Source organism: Ovis aries, chromosome 2 (assembly GCF_016772045.2).
Source record: "Ovis aries strain OAR_USU_Benz2616 breed Rambouillet chromosome 2, ARS-UI_Ramb_v3.0, whole genome shotgun sequence".
In the NCBI taxonomy this organism is placed as follows: Eukaryota; Metazoa; Chordata; class Mammalia; order Artiodactyla; family Bovidae; genus Ovis; species Ovis aries.
In genome coordinates, this window is record NC_056055.1 from 140,937,284 (window position 1) to 140,955,272 (window position 17,989).

A 17,989-nucleotide genomic window follows, 5' to 3' on the forward strand; every position below is an offset into this window, starting at 1 on the left:
AAAACAATAGATTTTAACCAAGTTGATTTTAAGATGCCCTCTTTATAAAAATAAGCAGAAAGCGATCTAATGTTTTCTGTTTTTAGACTAAAAGAAATGGGTAGGAAGCAGTAAAATCTAAGAACAAAAATTGCAAAATAATAAGAACCAGAAAGCAAATGAAAAAGAATTACCCACAGGAACATAGGAAGACTTCAGACAAAAATGTTAAAGAAATTGTAGGCTCCACGATTGCTTTTCAAAAAAAAAAAAAAAGAGAGAGAGAGAGAGAAATCAGGGTTCAGAAAGAGATAAGAAAACTGAAAAATAAAATTGCAAAAAAAAATTGGAAAAAGCAGTAGAACAGAAGGAAAAAATTTTTTTTAAATTTAAAGCAACATTAAGATCAAGAAGACAAACAGAATAAACATGAGTGAAAGGGACACCTGGTTGGTAGGTATTATACATGTAAACCATGTATAATAATAAAGTATATTTCAAACACTGTACAAAAGATGGATGTGAAAGTTAGGCCAAAAAAAAGCTAACATGTATGTAACTGGTATTCCTGAAGAAGAAAAGAGAATATATTGAATAGAAGACACATCCAAAGATGGAACATAAAAAAGCTTGTATTAAATAAGAAATATTTAAACTAAAACGTCCATGTTTTCATGGAGCAGGAAATAGCAACCCACTCCAGTGTTCTTGCCTGGGAAATCCCATAGGCAGACGAGCCTGGTGGGCTGCAGTCCATGGGGACGCAAAAGAGCTGGACACAACTTAGCGACTAAACAACAACATATACTTGTTTGCAAAGTGAGTATAATTTTAAAAACACAAAACACAGCAAGACTGAAAGGTATTATTTTCCAAACAAGCACTGTATTTCTATATCACAAGCAAATACTCAGTGTTCAAAATACATGGCTTATTTAAATCCAAAGTCTGATTCCTTTGTCTCAACAAATCTTCTGAGATCCTCTACATTCAAGCAACAGGACACAGAAGCATTGCAATAAACATACACATTTATCCCCTGTTTAACATCAGTCATTTGTTTCCTTTTTAAAGACACTGAATTTTGTCCCTTTATTAATCCTTATAAAATATTCTCACTAATTAAGTAAATAAGGTGGGAAAGAAAAAGAATGTTTTGACTATGGTTCTTTCTCTCATTCACTTTATCATATCTTCTTTCCATTCCTTTCTAAGCAATTTCTTTTATTTATAGCCAACTATTAATCAAATTTTGCATAGACACACACACACGCACACCTTTATCCAAGCATGTGTACAAACTTATTTTTTAACATTTCTTTTAATTTATTTGGTTGCACAGTGTCTTGGTTGCAGCACACAGGATCTTTAGTTGTGGCATGCAAACTCTTAGTTGCATCATGTGGGATCTGGTTCCATGACCAGGGATTGAGCCCAGGCCTCCTAAATTGGGAGCCTGAGCCTTAGTCACTGGACCACCAGCAAAGTATCATATGTACAAACTTAACACAAAGAGAGGAGATATGGCTCCATGGGTGACCGCAAGTGCCAGAGCAGAGCTCATGGTTTTCTCTATAAGAAACCAAGACCTTAGGTGGAAGAATGGGTATGAGTATTGCTGCATGGACTAGGAGCTACAGTTGCCTTTCGTTTTCACACTGCAAATAATTTTTCCTTAATTTATAAAATCAGTAAAAACTAGTAAAGAAGAGGATTCTACGATGCTAGTAATGTTCTATTTCTAAATCTGCATTCAGATTAATGAACACATAAGTGTGTTTGCTTTGTTGTGATAATTCAGTGAGCTATAGGTTTCAAGTATACTTTTGTGCATGTTTCTGTATGTATGCTATACACAGAATAAAAAGTTTACATTAGATAAATAAAGCACTTTTCTAGCAATGCCATGTAAACGTTTGCTAAGCAAGTGATGATTGCGCAATTCAGTGTCAGATTTACAGCAAATACTCATTAGAGTGGGCTTCCCAGGTGGCTCAGTGGTAAAGAATCCACCTGCCAATGCAGGAGACACAGAAGATGTGGGTTAGATTCCTGCATTGGGAAGATCCCCTGGAGGAGGAAATGGCGACCCACTCCAGTATTCTTGCCTGGGGAAATCCATGGACAGAGGAGCCTAGTGGGGTACAGTCTGTGGGATCGCAGAGTGTCAGACACGACTGAGCGACTGAGCATGCACCCACACACCCCTTAGGGTATTAGCTGAACTGGGGTTCCACCAAGATGGAATTTTAAGCCCAAATCAGGAAGCTACGCTTCTTTTTGTCTCACACATCTGGCGGAGAGTCCCTGCCTCCCTCCCTCCTTTTCTCCCTCTCTCTGCTCTCTCTCTCTACCTCTCACTCTCAGTCTTTCCACAAATCTAAACACTCCTCAGGACCAAAAAGACGTGTTTAGTTTCACCTGCAAAGATAAGTATAATCTGTGTCAAATTCCAAAATGTATCACCATACACTATTTACTTTAGCAGTTCCCATCCAGAGCCGTTTCCTGACTCTTCTAGGCTGGCTTTTTAAATAGAGCCATAAGAAGTTTCTGGCAGCTAAGTGCATCCAATTCAGAAAAGCTTCAGACAATTTGAAAGGACTGGATGTCCTCAGATTTGACCCGAGTAGAGAATTAGATATTGGCTGGGAAAATGGAAAGGAGAGAAAGTTCTCCTTTTAACGCAACATTTTTTATCTCATCTTCAACTCTGAGAAACGGGGAAACTGCTTGCCAAACTATTGTTTTATAATTCTGGAACTGAATTGTGCTCAAGCTCAGTCATATCCGACACTCTGCAACTGTTGGGACTGTAGCCCACCAAGATCTTCTGTCCATGGGATGTTCTAGCCAGGAATACTATAGCAGGTTGCCATTTCCTCCTCCAGGGGATCTTCCCAACCAGGGGTTGAACCCACGTCTCCTGTGTCCCCTGTATTGTAGGCAGATTCTTAATCCACTGAGCCATCGAGGAACCAATTTTATTTTTTCTGTTTCCAACCAGAAAAAAGTCTATAACCATAAATTTATTTTCAAAACCAGAAAGAATATTTATTCCATATGACTTATTTTTTAAAGACACCAAAAAATTAAAGTTAGTACAATGGGAGGTGATTGCTCTTATTAACCATCCTTTTTAAGTGGATCTGGCTCAAACTCACTATTATCCTGGGAAATGTGAGTTATATCAGAGATACTGGTAACCAAGGCTCAGGACCAAAAAATGAGGCAGTCAGCCAAGCAGGTGATTCAGGCTACCTTCAATTTGAGGCAGAGGAGGGTGTGAACAGGAGAGAGAAGCAACCAGAGGACATGGAATTACTAAGTGAAAGGGAGCCAGCAATTAAAGAAGTGACACGCCTTGGTTTTAAATCGATGACGAGCTGTCCTCTGCCCAATCGTCTACAGCCTGACTCTATGCCAACACGTGGCAGGCTGGGAGGCACAGGGACTGACTGTGGCAAGCTTCCTGCTTGCTTAGAGACCCAAGACAAGAGCCTGCCTCTAAGGGAGGCAAGGTCAGAGCACTGGAGTTTCCTAACACTTCCCTCATTTGACTCTAAGATATAGTACACCGCAATGTTTACTTCAGGAGCCCATCTCTTTCAAATAAACCACAGGTACCTACCACTACCAAAAGAAAGTTTTATACTTTGTAAAACTCAACAAAATCGTGAGCAAAAATTGCACACACAGAAAACCACTAGATTGCCCGAGCACTCCTCAGAAATAACTGCTGGTTGACAACCACCACCTGTATATCTATTTTTGCTCTCCTCCTCAGTTCCTTTGCAAATTCTGCAAGCAGCCACTTAAGTGTGGGTGCTTAACAGGCACTAGAGTGAAAGTGGGAGGAAAGTAAAACTGGGTGCACGGTTTCAGTAACACAGAACAAACGAGCTCACGGGCAATTAGCACACTAAGAAGGGGTCCTGGCTGTCTGCAGAGTGAGCTCTGCTCTCAGGAGCTCCAACCCACGTTTAATGGGGGCCCCTTCAATCACATCTTTTTTTTTTAAGCCATGAAATGTGGTACATTGACAGTGGGGCAGGCAACACATCTCAAATCATCAGATGCTTCTTCCCACAACCAGCCTCATTCACCCGCAAGGAGAGGCAGAGTAGCCATTTTTGTTGTATTAATAGAAACACCCGGCCGGTGACCAGACCAACTTAGGTGTAACAGAGCAAACAGTCAGGTGGTGTGACCAACCTGATTTTCAGGTCCAGTTTCTCCTGGGCTGAGGCATTTCCTGGAATAGCTCCAGAAAAAGTGGACTCAGGGGCATCACCCTACAATGGCCTTGTGAGCATCCTATAGCAGCCACACTCTCCCAGGACCTAGACCTGGGTGGGTGGTGCAGGGCAAATTACTTCATTTATTTCTTTCTATAGGCTTTGGTGTCCTGATACAGAAAATGGGAGGTGGCGGTTGCTGGCTTTCCCAGCATTTCTCAATTGTGGTTTTCAGAACATCTGTGCCCTAAAACAGCATCTGGAAGTGGTGTTCTAAGAAGTGGGGGGAGGGTGGCAGAAGAGTGTGCCCAGGTGAGGGGCTAATTTTTCACTCTATCAATTCTATGTTTAGGATTGGCTTTACATGGTGCTAAGAACAAGCAGACCAACTTTTAGTCAATTTTATTGTTTTCTTTTAAATCTGTTGGTAGGTAATACAGCCCCTTACTGCTGCCACCCAGGGTGGACCTCTCCCACCCCCAACACCCCTCCCCCCAACTTTGGTGCCACACTGCTGTGTAACACGTGATTGACTCAACTGTTTTTTAATGAATGAGTTTTGCTTTTTTTTTTCTAGTCAATGTTAAAACTATTACTGAATTAAAATTGAGGCAGTTTTGATAATTTGTCATTCTAGAGCACTGTAGTTTCCTCTTTGCCTTACGTCCCCATTTAAAAGACATGGGAGGAGAGGGTGAGATGTATGGAAAGAGTAACATGGAAACTTACATTACCATATTGTAAAATAGACAGCCAACGGGAATTTGCTGTATGGCTCAGGAAACTCAAACAGGGGCTCTGTATCAATCTGGAGGGGTGGGATGGGGAGGGAGATGAGAGGGTGGTTCAAAAGGGAGGGGATATATGTATACCTATGGCTGATTCATGTTGAGGTTTGACAGAAAACAGCAAAATTCTGTAAAACAAGTATCCTTCAATAAAAAAAAAAACAAATTAATTTTAAAAAAAGACAGCCCACCACAAATGTTGTATTTGCTCATCTTAAGATGCCCTCTAACAGTGCCTTAAAGAATTTAACAAGCTTGTTAAACTATTTACAGGGCAAATCGTACATTTAAGAATGAAATGTTTAAGCTATGCAGAGCTGGAAAAGTGGCTCTAGTAGAAATGAGGTACAAATCCCTTGTGAACTAATTTGGTCGGCCTAGGTTTGCCAGTTTCATACCAAAGGAAGTTCAAATTTGGGGGTGTAGATTTGTTTCTCTTAAGGAAAAAATACATATATTAAGTATGTTTAGCTAACTTTGAACGTGTGAATCTTCACAAGCATGATCCCAAAGACCCTAGAATGAATTTCTTTATTCTTAAGGATAAAATTAAGATAATCCATGAGAGTTAAAATTCTGAAAGAACTCAATAAAGGTCATTCCCAAGGCTTTCCTTTCTCTGGAAGGCTCTTATTAGGAAAAAAAGAAAAAGCATTTCTGAGCTGTCTAAATAGTAACATTTCTGAGCAAACTGCATGACAAACAAGTGTGAGATGCATAAGGCCCAGCTCTTCACTAAGAGGCTGGGATTATCTTCAGCCAACTACAACTGGAAGAATCAGAATGCTCCTTGGAGGGGAAAAAGAGAGAGAAACAGGAGGACCAGGAAAAGCAAGTCAAGGACTGCACCAGCAACCCCAGCCTGTGAAAGCAAAAATGCAGTCTGACATCCTCATTCATGACATAAAGATAATGCCAGTAAAGAGTTTCAGACATCTCACAGTAAAGGCTCATTTCTGGAAACCAGGGTTCCAACAGTCAGAAAGCAACTGTGTGTTTGTGTGTGAGAGTGTACATGTGTGTGTACGTGTGTGCACGCACCTTCAATAAACCCAAAGAACAAATACTTACCACTTCCATGAACTAGGTACTGCCCTACACACAACACATGCATGCTTTATCTTATTTAATCTTCACAACCCTAAGAGTTGCAAATGGAAACTGAGCATGAAGAGATGAAGCTATTTGCTCCTAGATCTGTGGCAGCAACATAGGTGGCGTGGCCAGAATCCAGCCTAGGTCTTCAGTCAGTGTAAATGGTGAATTTGGTGTCTGCCATTACCAGTGGCTGACTACCTGGCCAGTTTCCCCTGGAGACCACATGCAATAAAAAAATGACCATGGGGCCAGATGGGGCAGCTGGAGATAGACTGGGTTATTTGCATAAGGCATCCGTCCACTGCAAGGCAGTTTCCAGAGAAAAACTCCAGCCAGTGGAAGTCCATCTTCCTGGGCTTTCTCTCAAGGCAGAGCCCTGAGTACGCAGCTGTGCATCACCCATCCCAAATCCCACCATTAGACATGGTCGTCTGCCACCAGTACAAGCAAGTCCCTGACCTACAATCCACTATTAACCTTAGAGAATAAGAGGTTAAGATGCATTCTCCTCCCTAAACAGGCATTGTGTTGAAGAGACTGAAATTTCGATGCCTGTTTAAGACGCTAAATATTTACTCTTCAACAGACCTAGTAAATCCTTCAGTTCCAGGATCACATACATAAAGAGGTTCCACTGCCTCTGTGAGTCACACCGTCTCCCCACAGGTACATCCAACACATGAAATCATGTTACAGAACATTATTTCTTCTCATAGTAAATACTGTAGTGTACTATGTTATCAATTATTTTTTACACAATGTATATTTTCAAGAACCAGTTGAGTCCCCTTTAACTACATTTTCACAGACAGTCTTCCAATATCACAAAGTAGGCACACTCCCCAATTTACAAGCGAGAAGACCAAATTTCAGGGCATTCTGTCCACTACTGAATAACTGAGAAGAGGCAGTGTTTGAACTTAAACCCAAGTTTCACAGTCTTTCTGATATCCTATCCACTTTCCTTTTAATTCTCATGAGGAATATACATTTCTAATTAAGTCCTATAAGTATATACAACAATAACAGAATTTAAATGCAGTGTCACTCTGGAGTATACCCATGCACTCAAAGATACCCATACTCCCACTGACGGACAAAGCCCTTATATTCTCTTAATCTCCAGCATGCCTAAGTGACTGGTTCTCAATTTTCCTTCACTCAAGCTATTGTGTCTAATACTGCTACTCTGGTTAAAGCACCAAGTCATTTTATTTTGCTTTGAAATGGTGATCCATCAAGACAAAATCTACAGAGCCACTCAGACTAGCTGGCAGCTTCTACTCTGATACTTGCCAAACCGTGTCCCTAGACAAGATTCTAGATGGTTCTGTTTCTCTCCCCCACTCTTAACTCTGTGTTGCTCCTCTGTTCTCTAAACTAAACTTGCCTGTCTTTTAAAAGAATCTGCAGCAATGAAGGGAACTTGCCCAATGGCTCACTTGGTAAAGAACCCACCTGCCAATGCAGAAAATGTGGGTTCAATCCCTGGGTCGCGAAGATCCCCAGAGAAAGAAATGGCAAGCCACTCCAGTATTCCTGCCTGGGAAATCCCATGGACAGAGGAGCCTGGCAGGCTACAGTCCACGGGGTCACAAAAGAGTCAGACTTAGTGACTAAACAACAGCAACAGCAATGAGCACCAGAAGGAAGGAAAGGGGAGAAGGGGAGAGAGAGACAGAGAGAAGTGGAAAGAGAGGGAAAGGATGGAAGGAAGGAAGGTCAGAACGGAGAGAGGAAGGAAGAAAGGGGAAAAATGGAATGGAAGGGAAGGAAAGGAAAGAGAAAAAATAAAAGGCAAAAATAAATGAAGAAAGGAAAGAAAAGGGAACAAAAGGAAGAGAGGAAGAAAAGAATCACCATCACAGCTTCAGGACAGCAACAACAGCTTTGTAGCCAGAAAACCTCAAGCATAAGATGTGACATTTATATAGACATCGGCAAGTCACAAATGTGATTCCTAGGTCACTAAGTGGTCATGAAAGGCCACCTCGTAATGGACTGCATCTTCCCTGCAATGAAAAACCATTTGTGTACCTCCAACCCCACACCTGCCAAAAAGAACCCACACAATCCAATTTTGAGGTAACAAAAGCAAAAGCAGGAATAAGAAGCAGGAGTGGTCCACAAGAAGTTCATTTTGAAGACTAGCAGTGAGGAGAAAGTTCTCCTTAAAAACAACAAAACCTGCCCCAAATACTCTCATAAATGAATCATGGAAAGCAGTGTTTTGTACAATGATCGAACATTAATATAAACTTTGAAAACTACTTTTCAGTAATATGTACCTGCCACTGCTTGCAATCAACTGCTTGCAACAATCATTGCTTGCAACCTGCCCTATAGTAGATAGCATTTAAGCAAAACCATGTTCAAATTTACAAGTGTCTAAAAACATCTGCTTACAAAAAGGGTGTGAAGTTAAATCGAAAACTAGGGGAAAAGGTCAGATCTGCTCTTCTTCCACTGCAAAAGCTTCCTACCAGAGGAAGTATCTCTGGCCTCGGCCACTTGCCTTACTAGCAATTTATCCTATCACACTGGTTTGCTTTCAGTGGAGTATGAAGTGAAACAGGCTAAAGTAGGAGGCCTCTACTTTAGTCCTAGGGATCCTCTGAAAATGTACAGTGTGCTTTTCCCAAAGACACTTTGCTCTCCTTTTCTGGACATGTCAACAAATGAACTGAAGCAAGGTGTTTTGTTGAAGGGCCTTCCAAAAACGTCCAGGATACTTAAGTGCTCTCTGGCCTTCAACCTTCCTCCCATTACCCCTCATGGAAGTGATGTTTATTCCTAAATAGAAAACTATAGAGTCTAGAAAATGAAACCAGGTATTTCTAGTAAATGACTTTTCCTTTTAGTCAGTGAACTATCTTTATATTTGCATTTTGCCACCATCATCACCATCATCTATCTCCAGAAATCTTCTTATTGTAAAACTGAAACTCTGTACCCATGAAACAATAACTTCCCTCCAGCCCCTGGCAACCACCATTCTGCCTTCTGTCATTATGCATTTGACTATTTAGGTGCCTCATATAAGTGCAATTTTACAGTGTCTGTCTTTCTGTGACTGACCTATTTCACTTAGTATAACGTCTTCCAGGTTCATCCATGTTGTAATGCGTTAAATATACTACATTTTGTTTATCCATTCACCTGTCAGACACCTGAGTTGCTCCTAGCTTTTAGCTATTGTGAATAATATTGCTATGTTCACGGGTATGCAAACATTTCTTTTGAGACTCACATTTCAATTCTTTCAGGCATATACCAGAAGCGGAATTGCTGGATCGCATAGTAATTCTATTTTTAATTTGCTGAGGAACCTCCATATTGCTTTCCACAGTGGCTGTACCATTTTAACACTCACACCAACAAGGCAGAGGGTTCAATTACTCCACATGATGACCAACACGTTCTTTCTTCCCTGTTTTGTTTTGTTTTTTAATAGTAGCCATCCTAATGGGTGTAGGATGATATCTCATTGTGGTATTGATTTGCATTTCCCTGATGACTCAGCTAATAATTCGCTTTTATCCAAAATTCAGAGAAAGAATATAAAGGTGTTTAGGCGCAATCTCTGAGTTTTCCTTGATAAAAACCCATTCATTCTTAACTCCTGAAACTTCTTCCAAGCCCTTTCTCTCTGTCTCATCCTCCATACTAAACTCAGGATATTATCTACTTCATTCTTTTGTATGCATCCCTTCCAATATCTAGAATTTGAGAAACTTCCTTCCTTATGATGATGACTTAGGTTGTAGGGGAGAGTCAGTAAGCAGAAAGAAATGAGTATAAACTCATGACTAGAGAAACAGATCAATACAAGATCATTCTGATTTTTAAAAATATCCAAAGGCCACCATTTCCTACCCAAAACGTTAGGAAGTTCATCCCAGTAGAAAAATATACATGAATTCACAGCAAGTGAAATACAAGTGAGCCTTCCTCAGTGATCAATGCAAAGAAATAGAGGAAAACCATAGAATGGGAAAGACTAGAGATCTCTTCAAGAAAATTAGAGATGCCAAGAGACATTTCATGCAAAGATGGGCTCAATAAAGGACAGAAATGGTATGAGCAGAAGAAGATATTAAGAAGAGGTGGCAAGAATACACAGAAGAACTATACAAAAAAGACCTTCATGACTCAGATAACCACGATGGTGTGATCGCTCACCTAGGGCCAGATATCCTGGAATGTGAAGTCAAGTGGGCCTTAGGAAGCATCACTACGAACAAACAAAGCTAGTGGAGGTGATAGAATTCCACTTGAGCTATTTCAAATCCTATAAGATGATGCTGTGAAAGTGCTGCATTCAATATGCCAGCAAATTTGGAAAACTCAGCAGTGGCACAGGACTAGAAAAGGTCAGTTTTCAACTTAAACCCAAAGAAAGGCAATGCCAAAGAATGTTCACATTACTGCACAACTGCACTCATCTCACACGCTAGCAAAGTAATGCTCAAAACTCTCCAAGCCAGGCTTCAAAAGTACATGAACAGAGAACTTCCAGATGTTCAAGCTGGATTTAGAAAAGGCAGAGGAACCAGAGATCAAATTGCCAACATCTGCTGGATCATGGAAAAAGCAAGAGAGTTCCAGAAAAACATATATTTCTGCTTTATTGACTATGCCAAAGCCTTCAACTGTGTGGATCACAATAAACTGTGGAAAATTCTGAGAGAGATGGGAATACCAGACTACCTTACCTGCCTCTTCAGAAATCTGTATGCAAGTCAGGAAGCAAAAGTTAGAACTGGACATGGAACAACAGACTGGTTCCAAATCAGGAAAGGAGTACGTCAAGGCTGTATATTGTCACCCTGCTTATTTAACTTATATGCAGAGCACATCATGCAAAATGTTGGGCTGGATAAAACACAAGCCAGAATCAAAATTGCCAGGAGAAACATGAATAACTTCAGACATGCAGAGGACACCACCCTTATGGCAGAAAGCGAAGAACTAAAGAGCCTCTTGATGAAAGTGAAAGAGGAGAGTGAAAAGGTTGGCTTAAAACTCAACATTCAGAAAACTAAGATCATGGCATCGGATCCCATCACTTCACAGTAAATGGATGGAGAAACAATGGAAACAGTGGCTGACTTTATTTTTGGGGGACTCCAAAATCACTGCAGATGGTGACTGCAGCCATGAAATTAAAAGACACTTACTCCTTGGAAGGAAAGTTATGACCAACCTAGACAGCATACCAAAAAGCAGAAACATTACTTTACCAACAAAGGTCCGTCTAGTCAAAGCTATGGTTTTTCCAGGTATGGATGTGAGTTGGACTGTAAAGAAAGCTAAGTGCTGAAGAGTTGATGCGTGATGTTGGAGAAGACTCTTGAGAGTCTCTTGGACTGCAAGGAGATCCAACCAGTCAATCCTAAAGGAAATCAGTCCCGAATATTCATTGGAAGGACTGATGCTGAAGCTGAAACTCCAATATTTTGGCCACCTGATGCGAAGAACTGATTCATTGGAAAAGACACTGATGCTGGGAAAGATTGAAGGTGGGAGGAAAAGGGGACGACAGAGGATGAGATGGTTGGATGGCATCACTGACTCGTTGGACATGAGTTTGAATAAGCCCTGGGCATTGGTGATGGACAGGGAAGCCTGGCGTGCTTCAGTCCATGGGGTTGCAAAGAGTAGTACACAACTGAACGACTGAACTGAACTGAACAAATATTTGGGGAAAGTTCATCATGAGTAACATAAAACATACACACAAGAATAACATCTCTTCAATTTTCAAAGAAAAAAAAATTTCTTCTAATAATAACAATATGCCTGCTGATAAGAAAATACAAATGAATATAATCTTTCCTGACACCAATTTGGTGATTTGTATCTATCAAGAACACTAAAACATTTACCTTTGGTCTTAGAAATGCCATGGCTAGGAAACACTCCTTAGGACGTCATCAGTAATTGTAAGGTTTATACATGTCAACTGGAAACAGCCTAAATATCCAACAATAATATAGGGACTGGTTAAACGAATTATAGTATATCCATAGCATAGAATAATGTAGTCATTGAAAATACTTTTGAATAAGTTTAATAACATGGAAAATGTTGAGACTATATCATTAAATGGCAAAAGAAGTTTCTCTCTCCTAGTTCTAGAGCCTGGAAGTCTACGATCAGGGTGCCAGCACACCTGGTGTCTGGTGAAGTCACCCTTACTGCTTCACAGACAACCATCTTTTTACTGTGTCCTCATGATGGAAGGGGTGGGGGAGCTCTCTGGAACCTGTTTGTTGATAAAGGCACTAATCCCATACACACATGAAGATTCCACCCTCACGACCTAGTTACCTCCCAAAATTGCCACCTCCTATCATCATCACCTTGACACTTGCAACTTATGACTAAAGATGGCCACCTATGGATTTTAAGGGTACGTAAAGATTCGTTCCCTTGCACACTCCACTCTTCTAAAATCAATCTGAAGATATCAGTGTTTTCATTATTAAGGTACATTATGGGAATATCCTTCAGTTATGAAACTCACCTGGCATCCCACTTTTTCCTTACATTCACTCACACCTACCCTTTCCCCTCTAACCATCAAGAATACAGCCCCATTCATTTTTCTCTCTCCTCTCCTCTCTTCTCCTCTGTGGTCTCACCCAAGGCTATTGACAAGACCAAGATATTAAGCAAACCCATAAGAAAAACTAACCTACTGGCCAAACATTCCCTCTGATACAGCTGAGACCTGTTGTTCTTTGAGGGTTTGAAGGCAATAGGTCATATTTGACACCTCTGACGTCAGCCTCTGAAGAATGACAGTTCTCATGCAGCTTAGCACATGGAAAACCAACCTGACATGAGTGAGTTGCTCATTTCTTACCCAGCCATCACAAGAGGTGTCAGGCCTACTCTTTGTTGTTCAGCTGCTAAGTCGCGTCTGACTTTGCAACCCCATGGACTACAGCACACCAGGCTTCCCTGTCCTTCACTATCTCCCAGAGTTTGCTCAAACTCATGTCCACTGAGTCAATGATACCATCCAACCATCTCATCCTTTGGCTCTGGGATCTAGCTAAAAAATTTCAAAGGAAAGAGAGCAATTGCTTTCTCTGGAGAATATTCTTTGTGGGTTATCCTGAAATAGTATAGCTTTTTGAAGCACAAATGATAACAGCCCAAATGATTCCTTTAACTCAACCCATAATTAAAAATATAAGAAATAAAACCATTAGCTAAGATATTTGTATGTATGAAAAAAACTCTTTATTCTTAGATGACTTATTACTACCTGCAAAAAAATAATGTTTAGCCTGCCTTAAAGTTTCAAGAGATAACAATTAGTAAACTTCAAATATTATAGCATTCCTATAGGAGGAATAACTGAGAAAGTGCAAGCAACCTTGGATTACAAAGGCCATCAACTTCACTGCACAAAAGAGAAAAGAAGGGAGACAGAAATTAGGTGGCCACCCCAGTGTGAGGTAAGTTTGACTAGAATGCAAATGTTCTGATTTTCAATAAGTACTTTCTGTGTCTCTCTCCTAAACCCACAAGGAAGAAAATGCATTAGCATTACCTTTTATAACAGTAACACAAAAATCTCTTTATTCCTGAACAGAAATTCAGCAAAATTTAAATCCCACGTTTATGAATACCATAGCAGTACATATTTTTTTAAAAAATGAGTTTAGAAGAAGCATTTATTATAATTCCAGAGAATGGCTTATTGAGCCTAAACCAGTATTAAATCAAGAAAATTCATCAAATAAATGATGCTATGTTATTAAATAATATTTTGTTCCTTGTCAACACGCCAACAACATAATATGACAGTATACACTACAATTTTCATTCTATAAGAAACTTCTAGGTTTTCTCAGTAAACAACAGATATTTTACTCAGTTAAGCAGGTAATATCTAAGGCTATGCTAGAAACCACCAAGCTTTGGGCCATTCACAGACTCAGCCAAAAGTCACTGAGTTTAGACTGCTCCATTTTTAACCAACCATGCCGGGTATTCACACTGTTATCCATATGGTACTATAACATGGCATTGTTCTGGTCACTCGTGCCTTCACTGCCAACAACCCGACAGCGGGGGTGAAATTAAAAAGATAGGACTGCTCAGTTGGGCAAAGGCCAATTCAATTCATTCTTTAGTGTTTCTCTTTATAGGGAGAAATAACTAAGACTGAGGAGAATGAATCCAAATTCACAATTTTAGTCTCAACAAGGGTATTCAAGACTCCCATTTAATAGAAATCAAGGTCTTGGATAATTGGTTATTTCATAGGTATGCTCTCAACTTTGACATAAATTATAATGGCCTAAAAGGAACAGAATCCTAGGGGAATTATTTTCTATTACAAATCATTTTATAAAAAGATTTCCAACCAGCTTCTTTAAATCATGTTATATATTACAGAAAACTGCAAAAGAAAAAGAAACATGCCCAGTGTGTTGGAAGGGTACCAAAAGTGAGCTGTGTCAATGCCAAGAGTATTGGCTAGTTCAGTTATACTGATTTAGGTCTTTGATGGGTACTGAAAAGCAGGCCACAGGTTGGATGCCAAAATAAGTCACTTAGGTTTGAGAAGAGGGGAAACATGCAGTACTTGAAATTCTGGACACAACTATACCCTTGAACTCTCATAAAAGTGAGAGAGTCCCAAATGGTTAAAGAGAGTTGTCACTACTATAGGAAAAAGCAAAGTAGACACCATTCCAAAAGTCAGTAGCATCTTGTGGTATATGGGCCATCCTGGATTATTATATTGGGTATTAATCACAAACTTTCACTTTTCATATAGGCTATTAAATCACTTCTATTTGGATCAAGGGCCTGCAAGAAACTCACCAAGTCTCTACATATCAATACGAGGACATCTGCTGTGACTAACAGTTAAAGGCAGCTGACCCCCTTGTGTAAACTGTAAGTAATTGGATTGTGCAAAGGAAGAAAAAGATGTTCAGGAAAAGGAAAAATGAAATTCCAGTTTCAACTATGAAATTAACTTTTATTTAAAAAAAAAAAAAGCAGAAAAAGGCAAAGTACAAAGCTATCTCCATTCTCTAACAAATGTATTTCTTCCAACCAAAGGAACAGCCTGGAATCAGCTTTCTGCACACAAGTCAATAGCTGACATGCTTGTTTTTCAAAACATAACGCTATACATCTCTTTCAAATGCATTAGCCAGCTAAAAGCGAGTGTGGCCAGGATTTATCAGCCAGGATTGATCAGACGTCATTCGGCAACTGTATGGAGTCCCTACTATGTGTGGTCACAGAGCAACTGGCTGCTCCCCATAGGCTCTTTTTGGAGAGACTGCAAGTTCAGATATGAGTTCCCATTTTTTATAAGTAAACATCTGCTCTACAAGCAACTCTAACCCTGCAAACACACCCACTTTCTCACTGTAAGTCTCAGAGCAGGATAGGATCAAAGAGGGCATCTGTGCTAGAGTCCAATCACTTGAAACAGCTCTTTAAGTCTGTTCCTTTGTGCATGTTAATCTCTGCAGGTGAAATAGCTGATTTAGTTCTCAAGCAACAATAATGCCCATAGAAAAATACACCTTCCTTAAACGAAAGATACTTATTGTTCCCATGAAGTACTGTCTGTTGCCATTTCCAGCAACAAATGACACAAAAGACAAATTCTGCCATTTGTGCCACTCAAGAGTGGCTTAGGACAAATAGAAATACAAAAAAAAAAAAAAAACAAAACACAGCAAAAGCTTAAGAAACAAGACCAAGATGAGTTGGGGGCAGGAGAGGAGAGGTGAAGTCTAAGAGAGAAGTGGAGTCTATACTCTGTGATCTGAGTTCAGCCTCTACTGATGAATGAAGGGCGGGGGAAGGGAGAGAAAGGGCAGGTAAGGTTTTCAGTTGAGAAAAAGAAGTGTGTTTTGTTGTTCCGGTTTTGTTTCAATAGCACCTCGGAGAATGCATGGCAGGCAAAATCTAATTTGGTAACTAAGACTGATTCAATAAGTAACACAAGTTTGTTTATGACACAAAGGAGTTATCCAACAAAATCCGGTTATTATACAAACAATAATATGGCAATTCTTTAAAACTATTTGTGTTCTGGTATCAAAATTTACGGTTATTCATAGGAAACATCTTTCAATTTAATAACACCCTTTTGCAGGCTGTGCACCCGTCCCGTCCTCTTTTAAAGAAATCGCTAATGGCCCGGAGTCCTGGAAACCTACAAACTATTGTCACCTATTTCCCAGCACTGTGGTCTGATACTCAGTGTCACTGATGGAAACCAAACAGCTGCCAGAAGCCAGAGTCCCTGGAGAAATTTCCGAAGCCCAGTACTGGCAATTCGTGGGCCAGGGTGAAAGGATTTGGAAGTGTGCGCGGTTCCTCCGCCCTCCCGGCCGCGCGTCCGTAACGTTTCGGCGGTCAGGTGAGTGGCAACAAGGCTAGGCGGGGAAGCCTCTCGCGGCAGCGCGCCGTGATCACCCGGCAAAGAGGGACAATCCCGGCGGAGTGCAGCGTGTCCCGCGGCCGGCCGTTGCTCACCTTTGTTCGCCCGCCCTCTCCGCGAGGAGGAGAGCTCGGGTCCAGGAGTGCGGGGGGCTACCCCAATGCTCCCGGGGCCCTCTCCGGCGCCCCGGAGTAAATTCGGAGGCCAGCCAGACCCTCTCCGGCTCCCAGAACGTCAAGAGTGCTGAGGGGTCAGCAACCTCTTCCAGAACACAAAGGTTGGGAGGCGTGAGCGCTAGCGCTGGGGGCGCGGGTGCGTGCGCCACAGAGCACGCGAGTGTGCGTGTGCGCGCAAGGATGTGCGGGTGTGTGTGTGTGTGCGCGCGCGAGGGTGTGCGTTGGGGGGAGGAGCGCTCCAGCTCTCCTTACCTCTCGAAGATGAGCCGTACCATTAACATACAGAAGGCCAAGGGGAAGGCGAGATAGAGGTCCTCAGCCTGCGGGAAGGTGGCTTCCTCCGTGTTCTTCAGGTCTGCCCAGGTGACATTGTGCGGGAGCCAAAACCTCTCGTTCCAGAACCAGGCTAAGATTCCTGCCATCTTGCTTTGTCCACTCTCGTCCTGGGCTCCCGCGGCCCGCCGAGCTCTCCACCGCGCAGGGCGCCAGGGGATGCGCGCGCTGCTGGTCCGAGCCTGTGCCGCCGCCGCCGCTGCCGCCTCCTCCGCGGCCGCTGCTCTCGAAGGCTCGCGGCGAGCCCCGGTTCTCTCCTCCCTCTGGCCGCTTTGGGGAAAGGAGCCGCCTCGCCTGTCACATGGCAGCCCGGGCCGCTGGCCCTGATTGGCTCGTCCTCGCGTCAAGCAGCGAGGCACACGCGGCCGGCTAGCCCACGCCCCGAGGGCAGGGCGCAGCTGCTGCGCCCTGGGCGCAGGGGCACCGCTCCTGGGAGAGCCTACTGGCCCTGCGGTCACCGAGCTCTGGAGGGTAGCGACGGTGGGTCCGGTTTCCCGAATCCGCTCCGGTCCCCCGGGCTTGCTCGCACATGCTCAGAACACCGGCTCCGGCCCGACTGGAGTTTCAGGGATCGCAGTCGGCTTCCAGTGCGCCTACAGGCGATGGGTTGGGGGCAGGTAGTGGTCGGGGTAGATATTCGGAACCACCCTTGCGCCAAGAGAGAACAGCAAAAGGAGAAGTAGGGGCCACAGAGCGCAAAGGAGGAAGAAGTAGAGAGGAAAGCCACCCACTCCAGCGCTCTGAGTAGGGCGGGTGCGGGGTGGGTGGTGGTGTTGGGGTGGAATCAGGAACTAGGGCAGGATGGTTTGGCAAGAGTCGTCTGCCTCTACCTCACGCTTCTTTCCCCATACATACCAGACCTTCAGCCTGGTTTTACTCCCCTCGTCACCACAACCCGCTCCCCCAGGAAACAAGTCCTTCTGTTTCAGTTTATGACATTGT

General features: G+C 42.3%; 1 protein-coding gene across 6 annotated transcripts in view; it reads right to left on the reverse strand.

Moving 5' to 3' along the window:
* CERS6 (ceramide synthase 6) overlaps window positions 1-17,295 on the reverse strand; it is a 348,157-nt gene extending 330,862 nt beyond the window's left edge. For all 6 annotated transcript variants that reach the window (XM_060409808.1, XM_004004627.6, XM_004004628.6 and 3 more), the window contains exon 1: window positions 16,967-17,295. In XM_060409808.1, the coding sequence (XP_060265791.1) occupies window positions 16,967-17,136 (170 nt within the window). In that variant the 5' untranslated portion in view covers window positions 17,137-17,295. The remainder of the gene's footprint in view (window positions 1-16,966) is intronic.
* Between the last annotated feature and the right edge of the window lie 694 nt (window positions 17,296-17,989).